Genomic DNA, 14,157 nt, shown 5'->3' on the forward strand with positions numbered 1-14,157 from the left:
GCTTCATAGAACTGATCAACTTCATCCTCTTCAGCAGCAGTGGTTGGGGCGTAGACCTGGATCACTGTGATGTTGAATGGTTTGCCTTGGATTCGAACTGAGATCATTCTGTCATTTTGGGGATTGTATCCCAAGACTGCTTTTCCTACTCTCTTATTGATTATGAATGCTACTCCATTTCTTCTGCGAGATTCTTGTCCACAGTAGTATACCTGATGGTCATCTGAATTAAATTCACCCATTCCTGTCCATTTTAGTTCACTGATTCCTAAAATGTCGATGTTCAGTCTTCTCATTTCTTGTTTAACCACGTCCAGCTTGCCTTGATTCATGGATCTGACGTTCCAGGTTCCTATGGAATAAAAATCTTTACAGCATTGGACTGTCTTTTCGCCACCAGTTACTTCCACAACTGAGCGTCCTTTCGGCTTTGGCCCAGCCGCTTCATTCATTCTGGCGCTACTCGTACTAGCCGTCTGCTCATCCCCAGTAGCATATTGGACACCTTCCGACCTGAGGGGCTCATCTTCCAGCGTCATATCGTTATGCCTATTGGAACTGTCCATAGAGTTTTCATGGCAAAGATACTGGAGTGGTTTGCCATTGCCTTCTCCAGTGGATCACCTTTTGTCAGAGCTCTCAGCTATGACCTGTCCGTCTTGGGTGGCCCTGCACGGCATAGCTCATAGCTTCACTGAACTACGCAAGCCCCCTTGCCACAACAAGGCAGCGATCCTTGAAGGGGGTCAAGAAACTTTACAGTATTTCAAAGACAGTTTGATAAAATATTGTTGTTGGTACTGCAAAGAAGGGACTCAATGGTCCAATTTGCTATCTCCAGTTCTGCAGCTATACTCCTTGCCCTCTCCAGAGGCTGCGAAGTTTTGGGACTCAAGCAGAATTCCTAGCTGGTTTTCAAAAAGATGCCCTTTGTGATATCAGTGTGGCCCAGCTATCTAGATTTTTTCTAGGGTAACCTTCAATGAAGAAAAACAAATTCTTCTCTCATTAGCTTTCTAATGCTACCCTAGGAAAAGCACTTACTACTGCACACTTTCAGATTATGCCATCTGAGCATTTACAGGGCAGATTTCAAAAGATCTGATGGGCCCCCCAGTGTTAAGAGCTTAAGCACCCACTATGTGATCTGCACTCTCTCCTCCCACTCCCACTCCAGTACTAGATTTTTGGGGGGATAGTGAGTTTAGACCATCATGTTTTTTTTAATGTTTTAGGAAGTCTATTTTGTATATGGGTGAATGTCCAGAATGGTTTTAAGGAGATTTTAATGGGTTTTTTAAGACAGACAAACTGTAACCCGCCACAAGCCAGTTATAAGAGTGGCGGTCAATAAGTCGAAACAATAAATAAACAAACAAACAAACAAATAAAAGTACTTTCTCCTTGTGGCCTTAATCAGGTGGATGACTACGTTCTATGTTGCTCCTTCTATGGGTCTATTCAAAACGAGTTGCTGAATTAAATTCTTATACATTTTTCCAGCACAGATGAGGAATGTATTAATGTTTTATTCACTGATGCTATCTCCTCTGTTACTCTCAAAGTGACTACTTTCATATTTTTACCAATAAATATAGAAATATTAATATCTGCTAACCATGAAAGCATTCTAGCTAAATTAACTTAATATTATTTTATGGGATTTGTTTTTTGTTCTTGCATTTATGACTTACCATATTAGTTTTAAACTTTTTAAATTTCATCCTGTTCTGCATAATTTTTTTTAACTCTTCTGTTGTTGCACACTGTTAAATGTTGGTTACTATGTTGGGTTGTTATGGCCTGTGGCTATAATAACAATAAATTACTACTACAGTCTCTTTAAAGGCCATTTAACTGTGGGTATCCTGTACTCCCAGATAATCCCATTTTTCAGGATTATCTGAGATTGGCTATGCTCAATACCTGAAAATACACACATACAAGTGAAAAGAATAGCTGATAGATATTGGTAAGATATTTTTCAGCTTGGATCGCACCAAATGTACACCCCTAGTTTCATACATGCTTATTTTTGTAAGCCATGTACTGAACACAATTTGACCTGACAACAGCACTTTGAGAGATATGTTGGCAGTTAATCCACCCTGGTTTGCAGCACGTCTACATTGCTTTAAGAATGCCTGGAATTCTGGCGGGAAGGAATAGAGAAGCTTTGACCTCCCTGTACATGTGTGCAAATGACAGCATCCCTTTTGCCTTTGTTGTGATTAATGTTTCAGTCAAATAACTCCATATCGTTTCCAAGTTCCAGATAGCATGTGAAGCTGCTTCTGCGACATCTGACAGAGAGGGCTCTGACATGCAGATTTCTTCTATAGTAAATTTGCACCCCTTTAAGATGCCACTGGGCTCTTTATTGTGCTTGCTAGAATATACTAACACTTAATGCCTCTCTGGCATTTGTCCTTTATTTTTTCTCCCAATTTCTTGTGGATAAAAGATTTTCAAGGATGTGAGAAAAGGTCCTATTATTGTAAGATGGAGAATAGATAGCCCTTAGGTAACCTGCACATAATGCAGGACAGTCCCATTACTAAGTGATGCATTTGTTTCTTTTCTAGGTCTGAGTGCATTAACAAGTTTGCCTCTGTCTTTGGGACCATGCCCCTGAAAGTGGTGGAGCACCGGGCAGATCCAGTCTTGTACAAAGATGACTTCCCTGAAAAACTGAAAAGTTTCCCAAACATTGGAAGCTTGTAAAAATTTGCAGCAAGGCAAATTGGGTGCTGGAATCCAGTACAGTGAACAGTGCAATGAAGAGAATATGGCCTCGTACAAACATCCCAGGACATAGAATGGAAGGAGGATACGGAGATGAATAACCCACTTAAACTTTATTCAGACTTCTTCAACAAGGGACAACAATTTTTTTAAAGCAGGGCAAAGCAGCTGTTTCTGTACTACATCAAAATGTATTCTTTCTTCACTCTCCATGGGTCTACTAAACACCAGGGAAATATTTATTTATTCCAGAGAGATTGTACTTCAATGGATATGTACACACACAGTCTTTGGTCATACGTAATGGAAAAGATTTTAACTACTGAACCCTTGTTACCATGGAGCTCATCGCTAACCTCTTAGAAAAGCGGCCTTCTGTCTTTGTTGCTTGGCCCAGCCTGGCCTTAATCTGCATGAGTAGCCTTGACTCCTCCACTGACATGGCACAGCCTTCTTGTCCATCAGAAAAGAAAACTGGCATGAGAATGAGTTAAGTCTGCTTTACAATGGAAGGAGAAACAAATGGCAACACTTGGCTTACTTCATTTGGGTATGCTTGCTTAGTGAGTGTACAAGTCTCATATTTTCCATTGTATTTATAGAGGACATCAATATGTGCACAATACACGTTTCCATTTTGGGTTGCGTACATATGCTAGTTTCCTTTTCTTACCAAGAACAGTTTTCAGTTCAGTGTGAACTAGTAGCCATCTCCAAAGCAAGTGAAGGTATTTGTGGACTGGTATTCTTATCCCCTGGGTTCTTCCTAACTGTTGGCTCAACTTGCACTTCCTTTCAGATCTTCACAGTACCTTCTCCCATCTATTAAGTCTCCTCTATCCAGGTGGTCAAGGTTAATTAACTGGCATGTTTTCCCAAAGTAAAATGGTTTCTAATACTGTAGATTACACCATTTAGTGCTAAGTCAGTAGTATGAAATGCAGTGTACCAGGTTTTTATAGAACAAGTCACTATGGACGGTGCCATTTAAATTAACCTAATTCATCAGTCTATCATTTGGCATAGCCATTTTCTTCCAAAATGGAATTTCTTTGAGTACAGTGTTATCCAGAGCCTTGACTTGCATTGGACTTTGCCACAGAGGTGTAAAGCACACATGTGCTGGGGATAAATCAGCAGCTGCTAGCTTCTGAATTTGAGGAAGAATTGCCAGATATACAGCAATGGAAAGTTCACCTACTTTGTTCACAAACACTGGAGACAAAATTGGGATTCTGACTGGCGAACAGGATCTGTTGCACTAGCATCATGACATCGTCTCTATAGGTGCTTGTCTGTAAGGTTTGGAATGTGCATCTAAACATGTCAGGTGTGGATACAGAAAGGAGTTATGACTGGCTGCACTCCCTTATATAAGCTCAGTAACAAGCACAAGTATCCCTATGCGTCTTGTGGAAACAAGAGAGTTTTGAGAAGCAGTCTGAAAATATGTACCTGTATTCTCTTAGAAAACTTTCAGCTATGAAAAGGAGCCTACAGGATGTTCACTCACTGCCTCAGGAATCAAACTGTAATTGTCCTAAAGCATTTCAGCTGGTTTTATACCAAGTTTGTTTTATTTTTTACTATTGCAATGGTCTGTAACATAGACATTGTCTGGAGACCACATTTCCCAGTGCATATGTACATGCATGGAGCTGGATCCTACCAGCTTTTCCACTCAACCTCGCCCAATTCCCCTCCTCTCTATGAAGTGTGGTGTCTGTCTAGGCATAGCCCATGATCTCCAACCCAAGCCTTTTGGTGGTCAAAAGGCACTCTTCCCTCTTTTACCAGACAAAACGCTGGTAGGATCCAAGCCAATTGCTTTTCTTAAAATGTACAAATAAAAACATTTATAAAAATGCTTCCTGCAAGTCATTTCAGGTTCCGACATATGTTCTAATAGCAAAGTTGCCACATTTCTAAGTCCAATAATTGGAGGTGAAAGTTACAAGGCAGTTCTTTCTGCAAACCTGAAACACTCCTGAGCTTTGTAGCAAAATCTGAAATCTAAAAAAAATACATTGTAACTTTAAGAAATGGATGCCCTTGATAACTGTTGCTAGGCAGACACAATATTCCAGACTTGGTTTCTGTGAGTCAGAGATTGGAGCCCTTTTCCAGGGCTGTTCTGGACTTTGAGGGAGGACTCATTAGACCAAGCCTGGCAGCAACCAGCAGGTAACTTGATACCACCCAACTTGTAGGACTCTTCAACAGTAGCCAGCCTATGAAAGCTTGTATGGTGTAGCTCACTTAGGTGATTTTGGCAGTGCCACATACTTTCAACCAACCTACTTCACACAGTTTTGAGGATTAAAAGGAGACAAGGACAATAAGCTGTTTTGGTCACCCCTGTGGGAAACATCAGGGTATTATTGAAGAAATTAAAAATACAGTTGATGATAGGTAGAAGATAAAAGGTAGGTTGTTGGGTGGCTGAGCAGACAAGAATATGGCAAAGAAAGGGGAAAGAATATGGGTGTTTTCAGGAGGAAGATACAGGAGACAGTGAGGTGCCCTACCATGCAAGTGAGTCTTTGGTTATGGCAAATATGGGACAGTCACAAGAGTAGAGGGTTGGCTACCCTAAACTGCAGCTAGTCTCCAGGGTTTTCTGAACAGCAGGGAAGAAAAATGTATTTCAGTAACGGCCAGAGCACAAACAAAAGGAATAGAGAGACTGGAACCCCCCCCCCCCCCCAAATGCTGAAAAAAGGATCATAGAATCATAGAGTTGGAAGGGGCCATACAGGCCATCTAGTCCAACCCCCTGCTCAACGCAGGATCAGCCCAAAGCATCCTAAAGCATCCAAGAAAAGTGTGTATCCAACCTTTGCTTGAAGATTGCCAGTGAGGGGGAGCTCACCACCTCCTTAGGCAGCCTATCCCACTGCTGAACTACTCTGACTGTGAAAAATTTTTTCCTGATATCTAGCCTATATCGTTGTACTTGAAGTTTAAACCCATTACTGCGTGTCCTCTCCTCTGCAGCCAACAGAAACAGCATCCTGCCCTCCTCCAAATGACAACCTTTCAAATACATAAAGAAATAAAAACAAACTAAAACGATGATACTTGCTCTGTGAATCTCACCACATCAGCATGTTGATATGAGGAAGCATTCACCTGGCAGGGATTTTATTTCTCCCCAAGTGGTACTTTGTTCCACACGTTTGGGGTATCCATCACCGCAGCTTCGGAGCTCTTTTCAGATCAGTGCTGTTTACTTTGTGGGTGGAATCCAGTCCTTGAGACTGGAGTCTGATGGCTGCCTTTTTAGCAAGCAATATGGTCTGGAGCCCTCAGCAACAGTGCCAAAATGCCCAGCCTTCTTATTGGGGTGATGGTTGCTCAGAACTACCTCAAGTTCAAAGCTGTTTGGAATCACTTGCCCTTTCTTCTGTGTAATTTCAGTTAAGAACAAACCACTGTTTTACAGTCCTGCATCTGCTGATCTTCAGGATTCTAGTGCCTGCCAGGTTCTTGCTGCGGTGGCTGTGAAGGAAAGTTGTTTCTCATTAAGGGGATAACAAATGGCAACATCTGAGACAATTAGTTGAAATGGAGCAGCAGTGGTGGTGGCTGAGGCGTAATCCACTGGAGGAAACACAGCACAGCACAGCTGTGATAGGTATTCCCAGCAGAAATTCCAGCAGGATTTCTGAGAAAGGATACTTAAGGGGGAGAGGCCCTGCTTGCCAGATTCATTTTCCGGACTTGGTTACTATAATTCCTCTCCAAATGTCCTTGACTTTATCCTCATTTGCCTTGATTGTCTGTTTACTTGGGGAAACAAGGAAATGCTTAACTCTTTCATAACCCTGTTTCTCTGAGAAACTTCTTTGTTGGTGTTGTTTTTAGTAGGCAGACATGCATTGTACAAAACACAAGTGCTGCTGGGCAGCTGCTGCTGCTAGTGGACTCTGAAGATTAACATCAGTTGTTCAAAACATTAAGAACCTGATTCAAATGGGTGTTGGTCTGAAGTAGCACAATATTCTGATCTTATTAAGACCCTAGTTTTGTATGTAGAACTTATGAGCTCTCTCTCTAGAAAGTCTGCTCTGTCACAGCATTATTGCGTTTCAGGCTCTGCGTGAAGACAGTTTTGTTTCAGAGGGCATCTGTTGTATTGGAGTTCTGGCTGTATTTTATTAGACCAGTTGCTAATTGTATTGATGGTGATACTGTTTCATCTTCACTTGTATATATTCTTGTTTTATTATTTGTTCTATTGTTACTGTTATTGTTATTAATTCAAAGCCCTTGAAGGCTGCTTTAGTTTCAGAAATGCAAATGTTTTTCATAACTATGGTGCAATGCAGCATATAAGGAAGGAAAGTCACTTTCCACCTGAGTGATAAACATGGCTATTTAATTTGAGTGATCTGGAGGGCACGCTTTTCATCTGTTCTTCTGTGCAGAGATGTATTGCTTTCACACAAGGATTTTTCACCACATGGAATTCAGGAAGCCCCCAAATTAAATGGGAGTATTCACTCAATCACAGGCTCATTCCAAAGCCTCCTGAGGATTTCCCTTTCAATTGACTAAAGTTCCTTTGATCTTGCTCAAAGGGGAAATTGCAGTTTGGACTGCCATGAGGATGCTCCACCCACTACAGGGAGGGAGAAAGCAAAGCTCAAAATGGTGGAGCCAAACTCTGCATTTCCTTCCTTTTGGTCCAGCTTGCTGCAGTGGTTAGAAGTGTGGACTTCTAATCTGGCGGATTCAGTTCTGGGCTCCCCCACATGCAGCCAGCTGGGTGACCTTGGGCTCGCCACAGCATGATAGAGCTGTTCTGACTGGGCAGTAATATCAGGGCTCTCTCAGCCTCACCCACCTCACAGGGGGTCTGTTGTGGGAGAGGAAAAGGAAGACAAATATAAGCCGCTTTGAGACTCCTTCGGATAGAGAAAAGCGACATATAAGAACCAATTCTTCTTCTGCTTCCTAAAAGACATTTTCCTGTTCCCAGCTGAGTCATGGTATAGTTTCACATCTGGAAAAGGGAAAGCAGCCACTGGATGAGGTGACCTATTGCAATCACTGTCCCATTCACGCTTTTGCACCAACACAGCCAAGGCGAAGGGGTTGGGCCAGCAACAGCAGTGAGAAGTGAGTGGTGCAGGGATTAGGGTGGCCATTTCCAGGAGATACGAGGGTAAAGCCTGGGGGAAGGGGATCTCAGCACAGTAGAATGCTATAGAATCTGCCCTCCAAAGCAGCCATTTGCTCCAGGGGAACTGATAAATATTTGTTTATCCTATCAGAAAGAAGGGGAGTTTTAATTACAGAAGTAGTTCTTCCAAATCCTGGGAATGCCTGGACCATCCTGCTAATACTGGTTCTCTGTGGTCACTGGGGCTGGCTGCTGGGTCTTCCATGATGATTCTTGCAGTGAAAACCAAGAGGAAGGGCAGGACAGAATTTTAGAAATGAAAACAATTCCATAACCGCTCTCAGAATTATCATTTTCATTTCTAAAATTCTATTCTGTCCTTCTAGTTAAAAAGGGAGAAAAACTGGAATTTGTTTCTGTATGCTTCTGAGGGTCTACAAACTTATAAAATCAAGGAATTCCCTATCATTTATACGTTACTCTAAATTATTATTATAATTATGCCTATAACATCAATTAGAAATAGCACTGTACTTTAGAAAAAGGTAGTCTTCTATTTGATAAATTCCTAGTTATATATCCTTTTGTATTTATACACACATGTGCGCACACATATATATGAATGGGAAACCTTAAAGAACTTGAGCTATGATAACTCGTTCCCCTGCTTTTGCTTTCTCTCCTCTATTGTAGTTTTCTCCCTTTCTCTTCAGAACTCACCTTCAAAACTGCTTGGTCACTTGGAGCAGATGGAGTGAGATAGGACTTCTGCCTTCCCTTCATCACCATATTCCCTACAGAAGGGAAGGCAGAACAGCAGCCCCTCCTCACCTCTTGCAGGACTTGAAGCCACGCTGGCCTTCAGAAAGGCTTTTAAGGTGAGTCCCTGAGAGAGAAAACTCTTTTGCTCTGTCCCCCACCCCACCTCAAGGGATGAAGGATGTGCAAGCACAGACAATACTCCTCTTGGGAGGGCTTTAGCCTCACTTTCCTAGGTTTTAGTATTTTTCTGAAAACCTGGAGGACCTCCAAGTTTGGAGAAAAATTTCCTTTCTCTTAACAAAGCCCAAATCCATGGATAAGTATCTGCAGATGGGAGCCATATTGAGAATGAAATATAGTGATATACAAATTATGCGCATTTATACACACGCATGCAAATTAGATATACAATTTGCAATCTGCCTTGAGTCTCAGCAAGCAAGCTAGGCCACACCAGCAAGGTGTAGTGGTTAAAAGCAGTGGCTTCTAATCTGGCGAGCCGGGTTTGATTCCCTGCACCTCCACATGCAGCCGGCTGGGTGGCCTTGGGCTAGTCACAGTCCTGATAAAGCTGTTCTGACTGAGCAGTAATATCAGGGTTCTCTCAGCCCCACCTACCCCACAGGGTGTCTGTTGTGGGGAGAGGAAAGGGAAGGTGATTCTAAGCCACCTTGGGACTCCTTTTGGTACTGAAAAGCAGGGTATAAAACTATTATTATTATTATTATTATTATATTTATAGCCCACCCTAACTCTAGGGCTCAGGGCAGGAGATGACATTTCATTCTGTTTTGTACTGTAATAGTATGTGCTTGTATTGAAGCATTAAAACGTGACACACTTTCTTTTAAAATATATACAAGCTTAGGCTCCAGTAAGTCCTTGGAAATGTGAAGCACAGGAATGCACAAAAAGGACAACTGAGTTCCTTTTTCTGCCTCATGATTAACTTTCAACTTAAAAAGATACGCCTCACTATAACAGGGAAAGTGGTGGAAACATGTAACAAATTCTTATTTGTCTTGGACTAAATGCAACACCTAGACACATGGTCTCCATATGACCATAAAAAGATGCATTTGCCACTTTCTCATGTGTAGAGGCCATGAGTGGTACGTATTATTAAAAGATTAGTCTATTCATGTTTGTGAAATAAAATATTTTTCATTTTTTAAAAAAACAATCTGAGTTTGTATCATATTAAAAATTACTTTCCAGTATGATGAAATTTCACACCTTAAGTGGGTGACAGGTTATTCAATAACCACTAACCTTCTATGCACAAAATTCAACATCTGGGTGTGCACTGTCTTACTCTGCAGCCAGTGTCCTGGCTTGGCCAGTCTCCTGTAGGGTGAGAACATAACCTACCGGGTTTTTTCTCTTCCAGTTGCAGGCCTTGATCCTTTGACCTTGCTGGCTTCAGACCTTGCAAGCATAGGACAAGCCCAGGATGTGAGCCATTTTGGTGTTCATTTACTTAATAGGGAGGGCTTTCCTTTAGGCTAGAATAAAGACCAGAATGTTTTTGTGCACTCTGCAAATGGCTGTTGAAAAGAACCCAAGTAGAAAAATCTGCTTCCTAATCTTCACCAATACAGCATCTTGCAGAAATGGGGAAAGTCATAAGTGTATGTAGCAGCCAACCCTGAAATAGAAAATCATCTCTGAGCCATAGCTGTGCAGCAATACAGAAAAAGCCTACACCAGGGGTAGTCAAACTGTGGCAATTCCTATGAGCCCCTGCCAGTGTTTGCTGTGAGCCCCTGCCAGCTCATGGGAATTGTAGTCCATGGACATCTGGAGGGCCGCAGTTTGGCTACCCCTGGCCTACACCATTCAGGCAGCTCTGGTGCAATCTCTGCCAGGCATCATGAAGGACAAACAGTTGGGGAAGAAAGAATTTTTTGAGAAGAACTGTTTTTTTATATCTTGCTTTTCACTATCTGAAGGAGTCCCGAAACAGCTTACAAACATTTTCCCTTCCTCCTCCCACAACAGGCACCGTGTGAGGAAGGTGGGCTTAGATAGTTCTAAGAGAACTGCTCTGTGAGGACAGAAGTCACCCAGCCGGCTGCTGTAGAAGTGAGTTCCTATGGGGAGCTTGCAGCTGTTGTTTAAGCTAAACATGACATCTAGTTCAACTCTGGCAGACCTCCATAAGAAGCCATGGTTTAGGGACAACCCTGACCCAACACTTTTCTTTATACAGTAAGACATGACATTGGGGAACTAATGCTCCCAAGTGTGCTGGGGACTGATTTGGCTCAGGAGTACATGGGAACGTTCCCTGATGCCATATCTGGCTAAAAAGAGGACGGCTGGGTTGGGGGGAGCCTGACTTGTTTGCATCAGATAGAACACATCTCGTTTGGACCTTAGTCCATTGAAGGCAATAGGCTTAGTAGGGTGCAGCTCTGTTGAGGACTGCCTAAGTCATCATCCTAGTGCCACCATCCTAGACTCTAGCAAGGAAGGTTGCCCCTAAACCATGGCTTCTTATGGAGATCTGCAGGGTTGAACTAGATGTCACATTTAGCTGTTATCAACAACTGCAAGTTCCACATAGGAACTCACTTCTACAGCAGCACCAGGGCTCAGTTAGCATTGGGACTCTGACACAGGGGAAAGCGTTAGAAGAATATGCTAGCTCTGCAGTATATATAATTGAGCAGAATATTAAGGATGTCCTGCAGGGGGCATCAGAGATGTATATTTAGCATAGAAAGGATAGGAACGTCCAGATGATTGTTAAATTCTCTCTGCCAGTGTCCTGATTGACTCAACAGGAGACTTCCTACGTTGTGAGCACTCTTCCTCCCTGCTTGCCTAAGGAACAGTTGTTGAACAGACAGAATGACTGGAGATGACAAATAGATCTCTACTCTCCTCTTCCTATACATAGTTGTTTCTCTTCATAAATAAAACTATTTTGTTCTTTAATAAGGTGACCAAATTGTCTCACTTTTGGGGGGACATCTGGGGGCACCTGGCAAATTGTACTTATGTTGAAATTAAAATATATATATATATAAGAGCCTCTTGTGGCGCAGAGTGGTAAGGCAGCCGTCTGAAAGCTTTGCCCATAAGGCTGGGAGTTCAATCCCAGCAGCCGGCTCAAGGTTGACTCAGCCTTCCATCCTTCCGAGGTCGGTAAAATGAGTACCCAGCTTGCTGGGGGGTAAACGGTCATGACTGGGGAAGGCACTGGCAAACCACCCCGTATTGAGTCTGCCATGAAAACGCTAGAGGGCGTCACCCCAAGGGTCAGACATGACTCGGTGCTTGCACAGGGGATACCTTTACCTTTTACCTTTATATATATATATATATATATATATATATTACAATACCATTTTTGCATTCTATGCGTTCTATGAAACTTTTTGTTGCTCCATATAGACCACATATTTAATCACAGAATCACAATATCATAGAATTGGAAGGGGCCATACAGGCCATCTAGTCCAACCCCCTGCTCAACGCAGGATCAGCCCTAACCCTCCTAAAGCATCCAAGAAAAGTGTGTATCCAACCTTTGCTTGAAGACTGCCAGTGAGGGGGAGCTCACCACCTCCTTAGGCAGCCTATTCCACTGCTGAACTACTCTGACTGTGACATTTTTTTCCTATATCGTTGTACTTGTAGTTTAAACCCATTACTGCCTGTCCTTTCCTCTTCAGCCAACAGGAACAGCTTCTTGCCCTCCTCCAAGTGACAACCTTTCAAATACTTAAAGAGGGCTATCATGTCCCCTCTCAACCTCCTTTTCTCCAGGCTGAACATTCCCAAGTCCCTCAACCTATCTTCACAGGGCTTGGTCCCTTGGCCCCAGATCATCTTCGTCGCTCTCCTCTGTACCCTTTCAATTTTATCTACGTCCTTCTTGGTGAGGCCTCCAGAACTGCACACAGTACTCCAGGTGTTGTCTGACCAGTGCTGTATAAAATGGGACTATGACATCTTGTGATTTTGATGTGATGTCCCTGTTGATACAGCCCAAAATGGCATTTGCCTTTTTTACTGCTGCATCACACTGCCTGCTCATGTTTAGTTTACAATCCACAAGTACCCCAAGGTCTCGTTCACAGACAGTGTTACCTAGAAGGGTATCCCCCGTTCAGTAGGCATGCTTTTCATTTTTCTGACCCAGATGCAGAACTTTACACTTGTCTTTATTAAATTACATCTTGTTCTCATTGGTCCATTTTTCCATTGTGTTCAGATCTCGTTGAACTCTGTCTCTATCTTCTGGAATATTTGCCAGTCCTCCCAATTTGGTGTCATCTGCAAACCTGATGAGTAGTCCCTCCACCCCCTCACCTAGATCATTAATAAATATGTTAAAAAGAACCGGACCGAGCCCTGAGGTACCCCACTGCTCACCTCCCTCCAGTCTGATGAAACACCACTGACAACAAGAAACACCATTGATAACAACAACAACCCCCCCAGTCAATGGTGTCCAGTTTTACCAATATTAAAATCTGGTCACCTTATTCTTTAAACATCCTGGTGCTCCATTCTGTCTGTTAACTGAAACTCTGCCAACAGAAAAAGCTCTCCATTTCTCTCCAGAATGTTTTGGGGCTGGGAAGGTACTATTTGGACTTGCATAAGCATTAACAAGAAATACTGTAAAAGTTTGGTTTGGATTGTATGGTGAGGCCTTGAAATCAATGCTGTGAGTTGCTGGTGCAGCTTCAGTGGTAGCCGGTGTGTGTGGATGGCACTGAATCTCATTTGTGTTGTTCTGGACTTGCTACTTCATTGAAGGACCCACGTGGCTAAATTCCCAAGTTCTTTCTAGCAGGGGTAGGTATGAATATAGCACACGGGCCGAGTAGACCAATAGTGGTCATAGATGGGCAATTCCATGTTCTGAAATACTGTGCTTCTGCAGAAATCAGTCTAGGAGCAATCTGGATAGGATGATGTCATTGAAGGCAGATTCTCATGTAGCGATTGGTATGCAGAGATGCCCAGCCCTGCAAGGGAGAGCTGACTATAGAAATAGCCTTGTTTATACATAGCCAAGGGGGGAGATGAACCTGATTGCGCACCAGTGTGGTGTAGTTGTTAGAGCGTCAGAGCATGGTGCTCACTCTTTACATACCCTAATTGCTTCAAGAAGTTTACCTGAGAGCATCAATGATATGTCAGGCCTCCCCCCACCTTTCCCCCTTCTGTGACCAGCTCTTCATTTCACCGCCCATCAGTCTAACCTTCACCAACATGCTGGCTGGCTCAAAGTTTGCCTGCAGGATGTTACCCTCACTGCTTCTTGGCTGCTCAGACTCTCTAGAGGCAGTGGAGCTGTGAGCTGCCACATGTTGTTAATCTAGCCTTGTTTAATCCACTCTGCTCTGTGTCAGCGGTTCAAAAGGGCACTGTTAGTATTTTTTGCCAGCTTCAATTAATGTGAGATTTTGGAGGCCCCCTCTGATCACATCTCATCTGTCATGAGTCAGGAACAAAATAGACAGATTTCAGGGGGTAGAGAAGAGACATTTTATTGCAGC

General features: G+C 42.8%; 1 protein-coding gene across 1 annotated transcript in view; it reads left to right on the top strand.

Moving 5' to 3' along the window:
* Positions 1-4,612, top strand: part of EXT2 (exostosin glycosyltransferase 2) — a 111,299-nt gene extending 106,687 nt beyond the window's left edge. The window contains exon 14 of the mRNA XM_077322239.1: positions 2,586-4,612. Within this exon, the coding sequence (XP_077178354.1) occupies positions 2,586-2,724 (139 nt within the window). The 3' untranslated portion in view covers positions 2,725-4,612. The remainder of the gene's footprint in view (positions 1-2,585) is intronic.
* The last annotated feature ends 9,545 nt before the right edge of the window (positions 4,613-14,157 follow it).

Source organism: Paroedura picta, chromosome 2 (genome assembly GCF_049243985.1).
Source record: "Paroedura picta isolate Pp20150507F chromosome 2, Ppicta_v3.0, whole genome shotgun sequence".
In the NCBI taxonomy this organism is placed as follows: Eukaryota; Metazoa; Chordata; class Lepidosauria; order Squamata; family Gekkonidae; genus Paroedura; species Paroedura picta.